We start from the raw sequence: 16,346 nt of genomic DNA on the forward strand, positions 1-16,346 counted from the left end.
AGGAGGCTGAGAAGCGGAGGTGTTCAGAAGGAGTGGAGTCAGACTGCCGCTTGGTCTCTTATCCAATGAGACTTCTCCTCACTCTTAGGGGCTCCGTGTTGGTTGAACTAAGTGTACATGTTGCGAAAAGCTATACTGTATCACCCTGGCAACTCCGCAGGAGGCCACAGATTCACGTAGGTGGCGGTAGACGCCATCCTCGGTGCCTGCCTTTCACTTCCCGAGCCTCTGCTTTTCTAGGAGCAGCAGCAGTCTCGCATGGGGTGAAGGGGACTCGCTCCACCAGGGAAGCTGTCCCAGTGCCTGCAGCTCTAATGCAGGGGTCTACATGAAGCAGAATCCCTGTGTAGATAGAACCTTGACTGCTATAGGAGACAGAAGCAAACATAGGCACCCATGTAGATCCTCAGGGGTCAAAAAATTCACGTAAGTACCAGGCTTTGACAACAATGAGTGAATTCAGTTCTACCTTCATTGGCGCTACAGCTAAGGATGCAAAGGGTCACTGGTGATATCAAGTCATGAGCAAGTTAACACAGCCAGTGGTGGGGTTTGTCACCAGTCTCAGCAAAGGGGAGGCACTGACTCCCCAGCAGCTTTTCTTCCTGCCTTGGATTTGTCAGATCTGGGTCAGCCACTCCTTTCCCCCAATTTATCCTGCCAGCAGGTGTCTGAAGCAGCGGAGACAAGCTCATCAAAGCTGCTGGCAGTTAAAAATAAATCTCACGTGTCAGGGATACACTGCGTCTAGGAGGAGGTGAGTCTGGGAGGGAAGGGTGGAAGTGGTGGCTGCTCTTTTCTCTCCTTTTGTCCACACAGGAGTTGAGAGGGAATATTAAATCGATTTCTCGTGGTTTTGCATTGCCCTTCCTTCTGTCCTTGGCTGCTACTCAAAATGTGGTGCCCAGACCAGCATCACTGACAACATCTAGGAACTTGTTAGAAATGTAAAACCTAAGGCCCCACCCCAGACCTACCGAGTGAGTCACAAGCTGCATTTTAACAAGATTTCCTGGCAATTGTTATTTACATTAAGGTTTGGAGAAGCTTTGCTCTAGGTTTTCAGTTGCGGGATCCCTGACTCTCGGATGCTGAACCTGAGGAAAGCACAGGTATTGTGAGTAACGGGCGAACGCAAATCTCTTCCCCCAGTTTCCTGTCTCCTCCTTCAGGACTGTAGGAAGGGTCCCAAGGGTGAACCGATACTTCAGACCCAGTCAGTCTTGATTGTGAAACTCAAGTCCAGTCTAAGAGAACTGGACAGCCAAGGCCTGTAGGGCACCCTCCTAGGTGGATAGGAGGTTGGTCTGGCTAGTAGATTCTTTAACTGAGATGTGTTCCCATCTATGAAAGGTCTCGATGTAGATTTTGCTAAGCTCAAGTCCTGGTAAGGCAACTCCACCACAGAGCCAGTCGTCAGCCTTCATTCGTGTAGAGGTGAAACAGATGATCACAAGGGACGAGCCATTTTCCAAAATCCCGGATTTCCTTATCCTTGTATTTCTGTCTCAGGATGGGAGACAGATGTGATATCTCAGAAAGAAACCCCAAAAGGAAGGGTGTTGGGGCCCTGAAGTTTGTGGGATAAATTCTATTTTGAAATAAATCTTTTTCATGCTCACCGGAATAATGCCTAGAGTACAACTCTCTTCCGCTCGTGGTCAGGGAAGAGATGGAGAAGGTCAGTGAGAAGGCATGATCCTCCAGGTGTCTTAGGATGAATGATAAGCCAAGTTCTAATGGACATCGGCGAGCCCATTCCGTGAGCATTTTTGAGCACCCACTGTGTCCAAGGGACTCTCACCACAGCCCAGCCACAGAGAGCACTTGGGGTCCCACCAAAGGCCGGAAGCAGGGAGAGTCTGGGTGCCCAGCTTTCCTTGCAGCAGAAGCGGGAAACGAGAGAGGCAGCCTGATTTCCACGGAAGGCAGGAGAGGTGACTGCTGGCCCAGCCAGTCTCCGTGATTAGTATGCGTGGAGAGGAGAGTAATTAAATGCTGCTCTTGGAGAAGAGACACTTGGGTTCTTGATGGCGCCTGATTATTTATTTCCTTGGGAGGATGAGAGAATAGTCGAGATTTCTGACTGAGCCTGAGCTTTGCCCTCCTCTTCCCTTCGCTAGAGAAGGGAAGCAAAGGCCACTCTGCTGACCAGGACGGGGCTTTGGCTTTCTATTAATGCCTTTCTTTTAAAAGAACAATGAGCCACCTTAGCCCACAGCCCAGTAGCTCCACACCCCCGCCCAAGCCCTCATGCATATTCATCTTGCTTCAAAGAGCACAGCATGGAGTATGCAAATTGGCCAGGCAGGAGCTGGTTGGCATTTTGATAATAGCTTTGTCTGAAAAGCCCCAGAGACACAAGCACATCTAGTTCCTCTCCCTTTCTCTTTCCACCCCCTCTTACTTCTACCGTGTGTCCCCCTCCTCATTTTTTCCTCAGCTTTCAACCTGCCAAAGAAGAGGACAATGAATCACAGAACCAGAGAAGCAAATTAGTGGAACAGCCAGGTGTCTGTATTCTAGTCCATTGTATTTCCACTTTATCCTCTCTCTTCTTTTCCTCCTTGAACAGAAGCGTTTGGGCTTTTTTTCCTTTTATTAAAGTGTTGCCCAATCCGACAGTGCTCTTGGCCCTGGCCTGTCCTCCGCTCTCAGTAGACAGCCCGCCCCCCTGCCCCACTTCGTTTGGGCACCCAGTCTGTCTCTCTCTCCCAGACATGACCTCTCTTCTCTTTGCTCTTCCTCCATCTTTCAACCTGGTTTTGCTCTCACTCTCAGTAGTCAAGCCTGAAAAAAAAAAACACAAGAATCTGGCCTTGCCCTCTCTGACAGGAGAGAAGGAATCACCTGCACAGGCCAGAAATGAGAAAGGCTTGGATGTCAGCCGTTGTCACTGACCTCACACATCAATCTCTACAGCACATCTGAGTGACCATCAACAACGGTAGAGTGGACCTGCCGTTGCCACCTCTTTGTCCCAGTCTGTGGACAATCAGCAGAAGCCTCTCCTCCAAGACTAGCCTCCAACCACTTCCGTATTATAGCTCCTAGAACAGTATGCAGAGCAACTTCGTAAGCTCAGAGGACCTAAATCCTGCCCCGCTCCCTGCCTCTAAAACAGACGGTTCAAGTTAGGAGCTGGTGGGCTGCTCGGTGGATGCTGAGTTGTGGGAGAAGCAGGCTGAGGTTTGAGTCCAAATCTCCGAGAGCTGCTTCATCTGGGACCTTACAGGAGAAAAGCAAAAGCAGGTGCAGGGCTGCCGGCACCTCTGAGGCTTTCGAGGAAGAAGGGCTTCGCACTTGACTCTGAAGGCCATCCCTTGTCAAGCAGAGGCTTAGGGAGGCAAATTACCTCATGAGAGGAGCATGTGTTTGGTCTTTGGTTCAAATCCCAGCTCTACTACATAGTAGCTAAATAATTTTTGAGAACATCATTCAATATCTTTGAGCCCTAGTTACCTCATTTTAGAAATGGGAATACTAATATTAATAATAATTGCAGGGTTATTTTGAATAACCTACAGTATCTAGCATATATGCTAAGTGCTCGATAAATTGTGACTTTTATTTTTATTAGTAAACTTCGAGGAACACAGAGAAAGGGCTGGCCCTATGGCCTCTTAAGCCTTGGGGATCCGCTCTTTTCAATCCAGTAGACACAGAACCCAAAAACAAAAACAAAACAAGACAGAGCGTGGCCCCTTTCTCTAAAATCAGCCTTACTCCTGCCCTTTATCCTCATAAAATCCTGCTTTGTCGTGGTCCCATCAGCCCTGGCACCTGCTGATTCTAGAACCAGTGGCTTGGGGTAGCCCTGGATGGGGAGCCAAAGCAAAGAGGCGGGAGTCATGCCGAATTCTGATTTCTCAGCAGGGTCGTTCCGTTAGAGTGGCGGAGGAGAAATGGTGAAATTCAAATTTATTTTATGCTTAGCGAAAAGATTCTATTTTCATTGGCAAGGAGACAGGTAGAGTGACAGAAGAGGAAGCACACAGACCACCCAGACGTACTCAGAGAAGCCGCGTGTGCGGTAAATAGGCCTTGAGGACCACAATTAAACAGTCTGGAGGGTTTCTCCTTCATCCATCTGTCTCCAGAAGGCGGATCTCAGATCACTGGTGGAGTCGGAGGGATAAGGTGGCTCTGGGCACCAGTTTGCCTTTCTGGCCTGGGAAGCATTGGGCAGTAAAGGGAGATGACAATTTATAGTGTGCTGTGGATGGGATTCCTGTATGGGGTGGGCAGGTTGGGTTTACTGACCCCTAGTGCCCTTTTCAGGACTGGAAAGTGACTTTTTCACTCTCGGCTTGGATTCTTACATGCAAATATAGCTGGGAGGGGTGTACTGAGAGCATCAGACGTTTTCGGCTCAGAGCGACTGCACTGCAGATGCTTTTCTGAAATTAGGCTTCGGTGACGTAGTGGTTCAGAATCTCTGAGGTGCTTTTAAAAATGCACCTACTTTGGCCCCGCCCTTGGAGATTCTAATTTAGTAGATTGAGCATGGAACTTAGGCACCCGCAACTCCAAGAGCCTGCTTAGCAATTCTAAGATGTCCCCCAACTGAGAACTCCTGGAGTGGAGGTTTGGGGAGAGACGAAGATGCCAGGGAGCCTGGAGGTGCTGGAGAGAGTGTATCACAGGAGAGCAAAGTTATTTCATCTCCTTCAAAGATGTGACCCCACGTGGATACACAGCAGTATCCAGTCAAAAGCAGGAAGTGTGAAGCAGTCTAGCCGTTAGAAGCCTGGGCAGTGGTGTCAATCTCAGCTTCTCCAGCAGGGCGGGGCCTGTCCAGAGAGAGCTGCGGCATCCCCAGGAGAAGCTGGGGAACATGCTGCACTGTCGTGCACAGGACCAGAGTTTCAGAGAGTATTAACCAAAGGGGAGCTTAGCGGCTATCTCTTTTAACACTCTCAATGTGCAAGTGAGGAAGCTAATTTAGATGGTCCCTATGTGAAAGAGGAAATTATTATTATTATTATTATTATTATTATTATTATTATTATTATTTATGGAACACTTCATGAATTTGCGTGTCATCCTTGCGCAGGGGCCATGTTAATCTTCTCTGTACCATTCCTACTTTAGAATGTGTGCTGCTAAAGTGAGCACAAGAGGAAATTATTGACAGTCTTGCCAAATCCAGGGGAACCCAGTATCCTTCCTATCCCTACAAAGGAGCATAGGAGGCCCACAAGTAAACAGAGTGGGCTTTAAGTGAGTCTGGTATAATAAAAATTTTGCAATACAATGGGGGAAAGCAACCACTCCAAAATTCCTGAAATAACAGGTGGATGTGAGCTATGCACACCTGAGGTGAGTTCTCTGAATAATGCTTGGGTGTAATAAGATGAAAAAAATCTGAAATGAAAAGGTATAATGAGATATACACAACTGAAGGGAATTGTCGTAAATGGCTGATTGTAATGAGATGTACATAAATTGTAAGGCTTGTAATGAAATGAAAAAAATATACTTGCCTGATAATACTGGGTGTAATGTCTACACCTGAAATAAGTCGTCTCAGTGCACTGAGTGTAATGAGATGCATATAATTTTAAAGAGTGTAATGAGATGAAAAATAAATCAAGCACTTGTCTTAAATGAAAGATGCACCAAGATGCACACACCTGAAGGGCATTGTCCTAAATGGGTTTGGTTTAATGAGATGCATTTAATTTGCTAAGGGGCTAAATGAGATTGGCCCAGAGAGATGCTGAGAAATAAAAAAGTATAAGATATCTACACTTGAACGTGGTGTAATAAAATCTGCTTCATCTGTGGGATGAAAATAAGATGCCGAAGTGGAAATGCACAGATTATGGTGCTATCGGCTTCCTCTCTGCCGGTCTTCGGTGATCCCTCTGCCTGTGATGCTCCGCGAAGTTGAATTATCTGACCCCTGTCCAATGTCAGGCACAGAGTAGGCACCTCTGAATGCTTTCTCAATGAGTAACTGGCCTGGGGGGCTGTAGTCTATATAGCAAAAGGAAGTTAAAACAACGAACTTCTAAAGGCAACTGAAAACTATTTTCTGAGAGCAATGTTTCTCAAAGTCTTTAGGTATCTTGTTTTGAATCTGGGAAAAGCTGGTTATGGGGCCTAATCTGCATTTATAAGGAGCAACTCTGGTGGTTTTTGTACCCTAAGGCTCATGACTGCCTCAATAAGCCAGGTACGCAGGTAACATAGAATGAAGATGTCTGAGTGCAAGACACAGGTACACTTTGCGTTGAAGGTAGGAGTATCTTCGCTTCCACAAACAAATGTGTTCTCTCCATTGTTTTCCCAAAGGCAGAGCCCTTTCTGTACTATTTTGTTTTCTTGCTCTTGATGGAGCAATGGGCAGAGAGAAATATTTGCCCTCTTAAAAACAACCATTCGAAAATTGGAGGGAAAGGCGCAAAAGAGGGATTAAGGGAGGGGGAAGCAGAACTAACCAATAAGTCAATCGAGTAGGGATAGCTCGATGATGAGCGGCGGGTGATTCTCAGTCTTGGTATTGAGACAACCTGAGTGGCCAATATCATGACACCTGGAGACAATGTCGTAAGGGGCAGCAATGATCCAAGCACACCCGACCCTGTCTGTGTGTGAATATAGGTCCCGAGTTGCCTGATTCTTTGAGAGAAGCCAGGAATCTGAATTTTTACATGCAATCTTTCTTAAATGTTGGCACAAGAAATTTAAAACAATATATGGTCCAAACAAAACATGTCTGCAAGCTGAATTTGACCTGAACTCCACATTGGACCTGAGTGCCTCCTGATCTGTGGCTCAGAATGATAAAGTTTGTGGTCACCATCCTAGGATGAGATCACATTTTAACCATTAAGGGGACGTCATGAGCACACTTTCAGTCTCAGTCTTCTACTAGAAAGTAAACTTCCTGAAGACAAGAACTTGTTTTTGTCGATCACAGCGGTATCCTCAGGATCGAAAACTGCCTGGGACAGAGCTGGCGCTCAATAAATACAGATTGAACAAATGAGTCCAAACAAGACTCTGTCTGACAGAGTCATTGCCCTCATCCGGCCACGTCCTCGGCAGTCGGGGGTTCCTTGGCCAAGGAAGTGTAGCTCTAGCCATCAACTCCCATGAGCGGGAATCTCCAAACCTGAAAGGTCTTTCCTGATGGGCTGGGGGTTGGGGCCAGAAGTCAGTGGAGAGTTCTCAGGGCCCAGGCATCAGAGGCCTATCCTGCGGGTAGAGGAAATCTTCCCTCCACTTCTCCGCACCCACATCGTCCCATCTCTCTTACTTCCACAGGGATTGTGGCACATTTCCTTGGGTTGGATGGGATTTGGGTCATGCACAGAGAGGGGCTGCTGCCTCCTTAAAACACAACCACCCACATCTCAAATAATTTAGGAAACCCCTTTTTCTGTTGGCAGCGTGGCTGAAAAGATGACAGAACTTGGGAGGAAAACTTTGGAAGGAGTGGGAAAGGCTTGGGCAGGCTGCTCTGTAATTTCTTAGAATAGCGTTCCGTAAAGTATGTTTTGTGAAATACTAATATAATTGAATAGATATTACTTGGGGAAAAAAGGTAAATAAATTTGGGAAATAGGTTAAAAAAAGTTAAACAGTTTTCTTTTCTGCAGGACTTTTCCGAGCCTTTACTGTAGTAACGTGCCTTATGCAACTTTATTAGCGAAATATAATGTGCAGTTCATCCTAGTCTAATTTGGCCACGGATTTTTTTTTTTATATACCATATCTTTTAACAGCGCGTTCTCTGGGAAATGTTTATTTGAAAGTCTGCCATCTTCCCGGCTCTGGAAAGTGAGGTTCTAAGGTACCACCTTCTCGCTAATCTTGAGCCTTTCTCTGTTGCCTGTAGCCAGGGCTCTGCTGTGTTTGCAGAATTCCCCGGTTGTGATGAGAGGGCCAGGTCAAGTGAGAGCCGTGACCCAGGGAACCGCCATCAGAGCTGCTGGAGGTCCATTTTGCCTATGTCGCCAGTCCCTTCCCCATCTTAAGCCTGGCTCTAGGGTGTTCACTGGTAAATGCAAACTGCGGCCTTTGCAAATGTGGACGAGGAATTCTCCCTCCCGCTTCTAAGCCGATTCCCTGGACATTTCAGTAATATTGTCCAGATGAGGCCACCTCTAGGCTCAAGGTAACAAGGAAATCTGCTTCTCACTTACTTGGGGAGACAAGAAAGAAGTTGCCTCTAAATTTCTTCTTGGTCCAGGGAAGACAATGACAAACTCTGGGGTTCAAAGAGTAGGCTCCCCTCTGGACACAGATCCAGGATTAAATGTGGCAGTCAAGACTTTCTCTCCTTGATTCCCGAGACCTGAAGGATAGGGCCAGGGTGGGCATGTGAGAGCTGGGGATGTGCAGCAGCGGTGGCACCAGCTTCAATGATGAAAACCCTTGGAGCCTAGGATGGAGCTGTTAAAAGCAAAGAACTTTGGGGGAGGTGGAATGCGGTAGAGGAGGGGACCAAATTCTGATCTCTCCATTGCTATTGGAGGAAAGCATCAGGAGAGGGTAGTGCATTGCTTCCTCCGTCTTCTCTCTCGATTCTCTTTGTCTTAGAGGTAGACACATATGTGGCGAGTGTGCCAAACTTGGCTGTCTTCCTCCCCAGGCAGGTAAACTGAGGTCACCAGAGAGCCCTCTGCCTGTTCCCTTCCATGTAGGTAGTCAGTTAAATAAGGGTTATGCTGAGGACTCCAAATTCTCTCTGGTCCACAGTCCCACTAACCACAGAAAAAGAGAATCACGCAGTTGAATTACGGTAGGTAATAAGATTTACTGGAAACTTCTGGGCCACATTCAGTATTGGTTTGGTGGATACATCAGAAGGAGGTTGCATAACATTAGGCAGGTGGAGGGGCTGGGAGGAGGGTGTGCGGGCACGTGTGTGCGGGTGTGCCTGTGCTGGGGTGGGACACCTGTCCAAAGTGGTAAGTGGAAGGGTGTGTGTGTGTGTGTGTGTGTGTGTGTGTGTGTGTGTGTGTGTGTGTTTTAACCAGAAAAACAAACCAGAAAAAGAAATGTATTTTATCCCACTGCACGTTGCCAAAAAAGCTAGACTTTCCTCTACCTGTGGCATCAAAAGGGAGTAAAAAATGATCGAATCACCCAGATTATAAATAAGGTTATTTGTTTCTCAAAAATCCCTATTAAAACATTAAATATCAGCTCTTTTGGGGGAGAAATACATTCATTTCAGGGAGACCTCAGGAAAGCGACCATCCCTTCGCTCTACCCCAACCGGGTGGGGGAGGGGTAGCCCCAGAGGGCCCTGAGGGTCCCCTCAAGCTGAGCCAGGGAGCCGCTCACATTCTGCCACTGAAGGAGATGGCCAATGCACAATTTACAAGTGAAACTGCAAGTCCATTAAATTAAATCCAATGGAGAACACACGTGTGACCAGTCCTGTCATTCACAGCCATAGGGGTAAGAGGGAGGGGCAATAAGGGGTGCCAATCATGGGGCCTGGGAGTTGGGGTGGGAAGGCGTGTGTTAGCGCAGATGGCGGAAAGCCTCCTCCTTGCCGGAGCCCCAGTTCCTCCCGTGCTGTGTGTAATGGTGGTATGTAGATTAAGGAGGTGGGTGGGGTGGGGCACCACTTGGCTCTTGGGTGCCATTTCTCTGGGCCTCCCCCACACTTTGGATATTGATGGGAGGAGGAATGTAGCACCTTCTCCAACCCCTGGCTTCCCATTAAGTTGGATGCTTTTCTCCAATGTTTCTTCTGTCTTCTCCGAAGGATAGAATGAAGAGAAGATGGAGGCTGATGGCGCCGGCCTGGAGCAGAGGGCCCGCAGTGGGGGTGGGGGCTGAGGGATGGGAAGATTCCGAGCTGACCTGGCTCCACCGTCTCTGATGGCCTCTGGAGTGGGCAGAACATATGAGCAGCTCCATCCGAGGGCTGGAACATCTGGGATAAGACACCACCATCCTGTTGTTATAGGAGCTGAGTTCCGTGACCACCTAGGGACAGCTGTGGTCCCCAAAGTCACCTCGATAGGCTCCTAGCCCAGGTTCTGCCGTCTCCTTGGGTCCCGGAGTCAACCCAGGTGAAGGGACTCCTCTTAACCTCCCATAGTTGGAGCCCACCATCTTACCATTTGTTTCCAGGGGAGAGAGACAGGTGGGCTCTGGTGGCTCCGTCCCTCTCCCCCGAGTCCGTGGTTGCCCGAGCCCAGAGACGGGGCCTTGGAGGAATGAGCTGGAGCCCTGCGGAATCCAGGTCCCACCCGATGTGCAAGATGTGATGCCTCAGGCCCTCCCACTCCTCCAGCCGCCGGCTGCGTGTTTGGGCTTCCTCTCGCCTTTGAATGTCTCTCAAAAGAGCTGAGAACCTTCTGGGGGTAGAATCCAGACCCCCTTTGTCTCTCCCTTTCCTCCTAACTCTGTCCCCTGGCAAAGACTCGCTCTGCGAAAAGCACTGACCGCCTCACAGTGCAGGGCTTGTAAACAACTCAAGTCCTTCGGTGGGGGGCCCATGGGTGCAATCTGTCCTTGGGGATTTGGTGAGTCCAGATCTCACTCCTGCTTGACTGGCCCCACCAGACGGAGTCCTCCACAGTTCTAGGGAAGTGGGGCTGGGGTATCATAGAAGCTTGGTGGTTGGGAAGGAGCAGGTATCTCCTCTGCATTTCTTCAAGCTACGGATTTTGGGAAGCTGGGGCCCAACTTCCTCGGCGCTGCCTGCCCATGTCCCCTTCCCCCCCACCCTAAAGCCCTCCTGACGACACTCCTCTCCTGCTCGGTGATCAGTGCCATCTGGGATGCCGACTACTCCAGGGAGTCACTGTGTTCCAAGCCCAGGTCACTGACATTCGTCGTCTGAAGCTCGTCGGCCTCCTCCTCCAGCTCCTCTTCCTCTTCCTCTTCCATCTCATCCTCATCTTCTTCTTCTGTCCCATCCAATGAGTCATCGTGTGCAGCCATCATAGCCTGCTGCATGGCCATGGTGGCATTGTCTGAGGATAGGGACTGCAGGTTGTCCAAGTTGATGGAACCTACGCGAGAGAAGGAGGAGAGGGTCAGGCCCAGGAACTTCCGTGGTGGAGAGTCGAATGGACAGGCTGCTGGGGTGGGGAGCTGGGCAATTCCCCAGTCTGAAGCCCCCCATCTCACAACTCTGTGGGGTAGGTATTATCTCCATTCTAAAGAGAAGGAAACTGAGTCTCAGATAGCTAAGCCATTAGTGCAAGGTGACACGGTTGGGCGTGAAAGAGTTGGGATTCTTTCCCTGGCCGGTTTAACTAAAAATCTGTTTATTTCCACTATGCCTCATAAGACAACTACGCATCACGTAGGAACCGGTACACAACCACATAAATGCACGTATACCTGAAGGTATGTATACGCACATGAACACCTTCGTTCCACCCCCCACGTACAGCTATCCTCACGTGCCGAGTTATAAAATGTCTGGCTCCTTGAATTATTCCTTGTGCACCAGGCGACCGGCAATTAGAAAAGTGTATGTGGGGGGTGTGATGGAGAAGCTGGGAAAACAAAGCTCTTCCTGGCCTCCGTTCACAAGCCAGCTGCCTGCCCGGTATTTATAGATAGCCCTGGCTTTTGGGGGAACTGTGCAGAAACTGACAGGCACTAAGGAACTTAGGGTGGGTGTGGGAGTGAGGAAGGGGCTCTGCTGAGCAGTCGTTAACTCAGATGACCACTCACTCCCACTGGTCTTCGTGAGATTGCTTTCGGCTTGTTAAAGTACATGCAAAACATCCCCTTCTTTCCGGCTTTCACACACCCTTTCATGGAGATCAGGGAGGGATAACTACTGTGACAGAGCAGCCCCTGCCTCTCGGGCAAGTGGACGTTCAGCCCTTGAATCTTTGCACAGCTGTCCTGCAGGAGCTCCAGGGGCCCTCCTACGCACCAGCTCCAGCCTAGAGTATACTCAGCCTCAGGTCTTACCGTCAGGGTTTGTCCCTGGGGTGCCACCCTGCTGCTGCAGCACCCCCGCAGCAATGGAGTTGGGCCAGAATCTTTGGGTGGGCCGGTGCTGTGACTTGATCTTCTTGGCTTTAGGGGCGGGGTCTGGGTTGCTAGCATCAAGCATGGGCTGCAGGATGCGCCTCCGGGCATTGATGAACCTGTCCAGGGGCGAAGGGGGAGGCCTGGTTAGTCACCACCTGCGTGGCGGTGGGGATGTGCGCACGTGTGTGTGTGTGCATGTGCGTGTGTGTGTGTGTGCAGAGAGGGCTAAGCTGCTTCCACACTCTCAGCAGCTGATTTACTGTGCAGAACAGACTGGGGTCTGACCTGGGCTGTGGAAGCCCAGCTGGGAGAAGGGCCCTGGGCACAGCAGAGCTCATGGAATCACCTGGTAACCAACCACAGAGCAGCGTGAGATGAATGCGTGAGGAGGGTCAAGAATCTCTACTCAAGACCCCTCAGGATTGAACAGAAGAAGGAAGAACCCCATTAATCAAAAGCACTGACCTCTGACTTCCCTCCAGGGGGCCAAGGGCTCAGATCAAGGCACCCAACTCTTGGGTCTACTCCCATGCAACCAGACCATGCAACCTCGTTTTCAGAGGTTTCTGTGACAGCCCAGCCAGACACAGAGAAGGGGAAACTGAGATCCCTGTGAGGTCAGAACAGCCAACTCTTCCTCCTCCTGCCAACTTCTGGTTTTGCAGAATGTTTTAGTTTTGCACAGGTGGTGGGTAGACCAGGTGACCACTGTGGCCCCTCCTGTCCTTGGGTGCAGGCACTTGTCTCTGCAGTGCAGGTGGGATTGGGTTTTCTAACCCGTGATGTTCCTGCCACAGTTTCCCAGCAGAGGGCGCAAAATAGCTGCAGATGAAGTAACAGGAGCCTGTGCTGATTCTGGCTCTCTGTGTCCAGCCCAAGTGGGAGGGCTGAAGTGGTGGCTGGGCTGTGACTGCGGCCGGACTAGGCATTCTAGTCTCTTCTCCCTGCCGTGCATTCCCCTGCCAAGCAAGTGGCCCCTGCATCTGAGAGCCTTTGGGCGGGCGATGCTAACTCACCAGTTATTTACTTGAAGGAGGGTGAGGTTTGTCTGGGCCGCGATCTGCCTCTTCTCATCCTCCGTAGGGTAGGGGTGCTGAAATGAAAGGCGAGGGGATGATGAGGGGTGGGCAGGTGGTGGCCTGGTCCCCCTAGGGACCGTGCCCACGTTACAGGCATTATCCTGGGCCAGCCAGCCCCGATGGTTTGGAACCCCAAATGGCAAAAGGTGTCATGTTTGTTTCTCAAAAAGGATGGGTCAACGGCTTGGAGAGTGGCTGCCCCAGGCGTTTGGCTCCAAATTCAGGGACCCCTGGTCCTCAGCCCAGCACCCCGTGATGGGGACCAAGGTGGTTTCCTTATAGTTCGATATCGATAGTCTCCAAGGCACTTTACATCCTTCTCACTCTGTCCTCCCCTCATCTCCCCCACCCCCCAGCAGGCAGGGTGGGCGCTGTTAGTGTGAGGACTCACACTAACCCATCAAAAGCCCACAGGACTATCATAATGTGACACATGGAGTGAGTGCATCAACTCAATCTAAACTAAATGATATTCACTGCATATCTACTGTGTGCCCAGATTTATGCTAGGCATCCTAGGAGGGAGACAGAAGATAACTATCATGATAATTACCACTCGTATCATACTTTGTAACCTGTAAAATGCTTTCGTTCACTTACTTTCATTTAATAAAGCATATCATTAAAACTTCATAAGATAGGCCAGTTAAGTATTGGAACTCAGCTCTTCTGAACTGGGTCCGGTTTCCTTCCCATTACTTCATGATGCCCCCTTACAAGACCAAGTCAGTGTCTTGGTGGGGGCGCGTGAGGAAGTGATACAGGTGTCTGCCACTTCAGTCCATGCACTGATTACATGTGCGTCTCCCTGTCAGATCGTGGCAGAGACCATGTCTTATTAATTTGTCCTATTAATGTATCTCCGGTGCCTTCCATATGCAAATGACATACAAACGACTTTCAGGTGAAAGAAAGCAGAAACAAAGCAAGAGGTGCTGTGCTTTGGGTAACGAGACCTGTGGAAGCTTCGAAGAAGGAAGAATGGGTGTCGGGCAGAGTACAGGGAAGGCTGAACAGGTCACGTTAAAGAATGGGAAAGTTGTGGGGCGGCAGTGGGAAGGGGGTCCTCCTGGCTTCCCCAGGTAGTGAATACTGGTCTTTGCATCTTTCCTAGGCTTCCGCACAGCACCTGGCACCCAGGAGACACTCAGTAGAGGTGCGATGAATGTCCGAATAGGCCAAAGTCTTGCCCTGGAAGCCAGAGGAGATTTGGGGACTCCTAGGGCAGAAAGCCAAGCTGTCCAGCATCCTCGGGCCAGGATTATTCCTCAAGACTGAGGTGGCATTAAAGTGGTGCTTGGGATTTCTAAAGTCCCAAAGGCTGGGGACTCAAATTCTGGCTCTATCCTGACCAGCTGTGAGATCTCCGGCATCATAAAGTCATCTAATGATTACATGAAATTATACTTGTAAAGTGTTCAGTAAGAGGTGGCCGTCCATGTTATTATTATTGGGTGATGTCAGCAAGGTGCCTAAAGCTCTCTAAGGAATGAGTCTGAGATCGGCAGCCTTGGGGGCACCCTCATCATCAGTGACAAAGGAAGCAGCCTGCTCCGCTGGCCTCAGCACCCCTGACCGAAGTACTCAGGATCACGTGTTGTTTAATTCACACCTCTGATCCTGACCACCAGGCCAGGGCAGTGGGACTTGTGATTCATGCAACATTAAGATTCTAACAAGAGGAAAGCACATCGGTGTCGTAGGAGCCAATTTCATCCTGATTAGGAGAGAACAGGGGAGGCTGGGAGGAGAGATCGCAGGCCCCAGGGGGCAGAGGAGCAGGGGCTCTGTGCATCCTGACATCTTCTGGGGAAGAAGTGGTCCCCACACCCTGCTACCTGCTCCGTGGAGTTCCCATCCCCCTCCCCAAGGAGCCAAGCTGCTTTCCTGTCCATGGCCAGCAGGGCTGAGAACAAAGCAAAAATATGGCAACTTTTGTACTAGGCCCTTTCGTACTTTCACGCCTTTACGCACGCCGCTTCCTTCACTGAAATGCTCTTTCTTCCACTTTTCCAGTGCATGCGTTTCCAAGCGAAGACCAGTCACAGATCGACTCCTCCGTGAGACCTTTCCCAAGCCCCGAGGGCAACGTTAGTCACCGCTGCACTTAAATAATTGCGTTTAGTCCACTCTCTGATAATATACGTCTCCCCACCATCCTGGGAGTTGCTCTGAGGCAGGAACCCAGTCTTATTAGACATTGTATCTCCAGTGTCCAGACCAGAAACAGGCAGAGTAGATGTTCAGTGGTCGTTTTTAGAACAAATCAGTGAATCAACACAAGGAAGGGACAGCCGATTTGCTTCCTGAGCAGAACAAGGCTGGCCTTGCCAACCGTGCCCGTTCAGCAACCCACAAGGGCTGGGAGGCCACTGCAACCTGGGTGCCCTCTCGTGAAAGGTACCCGGTCGTCAGAGCTCACAGCTGAGAGGGAAAGGCTAGAGGCCCAGGGGGAAAACCTCTATTAAAGGGCAGTGTGTAAGAGAAGGGTGAGGCTGACTGGTCAGGGAGGACTCCCCTCGGACGCAGGCCTTCCGTGGACTTTGAAGAATGGCTGGTCCATCAGAAGGAAGGGATGGGCCTTTTGGGGCAGAAGCCCTGCAGGAGGACTTATGTTTAAGCCACTCAGATGCAAATCTCTGCCACTATAAAGACCTCCAGAAAAGGAAACCTTTCTGCTTCCCATGGAAGGATTACGTTTGCTATCTCTAAGGAGGCTCCTGGTATAGGCCTCCATGGTGAGTCAATGTCATAAATCCATAGATCAACATGCTCCCATTTAATGGAGAGGGACAAGGGGAGTGTCACCAAAGCTCACTGCTGGTTCTCTATGGATAAGGGTATTAACCCCTTCCCCTCCCGGAGTGTGAGTCCTACCACCCATCCCTCCCGGGACCAGAATCTCAGGAGGCATGTGGTGGAGGCTGTGGATGAGAAGCAGCAGTTGGTCCAGCCTGGGGGACAGGTGTGTCAGCCAGAACATTCCTGGCACCACATCTGAGTGCTCATGGGAGCAGTCCAGCTTGTACACGCCTTAGACCAGATGATTCTTGAGGACAGAATCAAAATAGTCCTGGCCCCTGGACAGACCTCGATTTGGTCAGTGCTACTTTTAGCACGATTGAAACGGCTCAGGGCCAGGGACAGGACGAGGAATCAAATGAGACCATGGGAAGCCATCGAGCTACGGTAGCTACTCTCTGATGACTACCTGGACGAACTCCTCTGGAGTCGGGAGGGAAGGGCGCAGGCAGCAGCTCTCTGGAAGCAGACAATTCTTCCCTGAATAAGAGG

At 50.0% G+C, this 16,346-nt stretch overlaps 1 protein-coding gene and 1 non-coding gene across 5 annotated transcripts in view; both read right to left on the reverse strand.

Annotated features, from left to right (window-relative positions):
* Nucleotides 1-5,011: 5,011 nt before the first annotated feature.
* LOC120610592 (U6 spliceosomal RNA) lies at nucleotides 5,012-5,118 on the reverse strand. The gene has a single exon (XR_005654958.1). It is a non-coding gene; the product is annotated as a U6 spliceosomal RNA (small nuclear RNA).
* Nucleotides 5,119-8,750: 3,632 nt separating this feature from the next.
* The window catches only part of PKNOX2 (PBX/knotted 1 homeobox 2), a 243,932-nt gene continuing 236,336 nt past the window's right edge, over nucleotides 8,751-16,346 (reverse strand). For 2 of the 4 annotated variants that reach the window (XM_039872786.1, XM_039872787.1), the window contains 3 exons: nucleotides 12,990-13,066; nucleotides 11,911-12,089; nucleotides 9,123-10,991 (listed from right to left, as the gene is read on the reverse strand). In XM_039872786.1, the coding sequence (XP_039728720.1) occupies nucleotides 10,765-10,991; nucleotides 11,911-12,089; nucleotides 12,990-13,066 (483 nt within the window). In that variant the 3' untranslated portion in view covers nucleotides 9,123-10,764. Of the gene's footprint in view, nucleotides 10,992-11,910; nucleotides 12,090-12,989; nucleotides 13,067-16,346 lie in introns of all 4 variants that reach the window. The other 2 variants (XR_005654942.1, XM_039872788.1) reach the window with 2 other exon arrangements.

The sequence above is a fragment of the Pteropus medius genome, unplaced genomic scaffold (genome assembly GCF_902729225.1).
Source record: "Pteropus medius unplaced genomic scaffold, Ma_sr-lr_union100, whole genome shotgun sequence".
NCBI lineage: Eukaryota > Metazoa > Chordata > Mammalia > Chiroptera > Pteropodidae > Pteropus > Pteropus medius.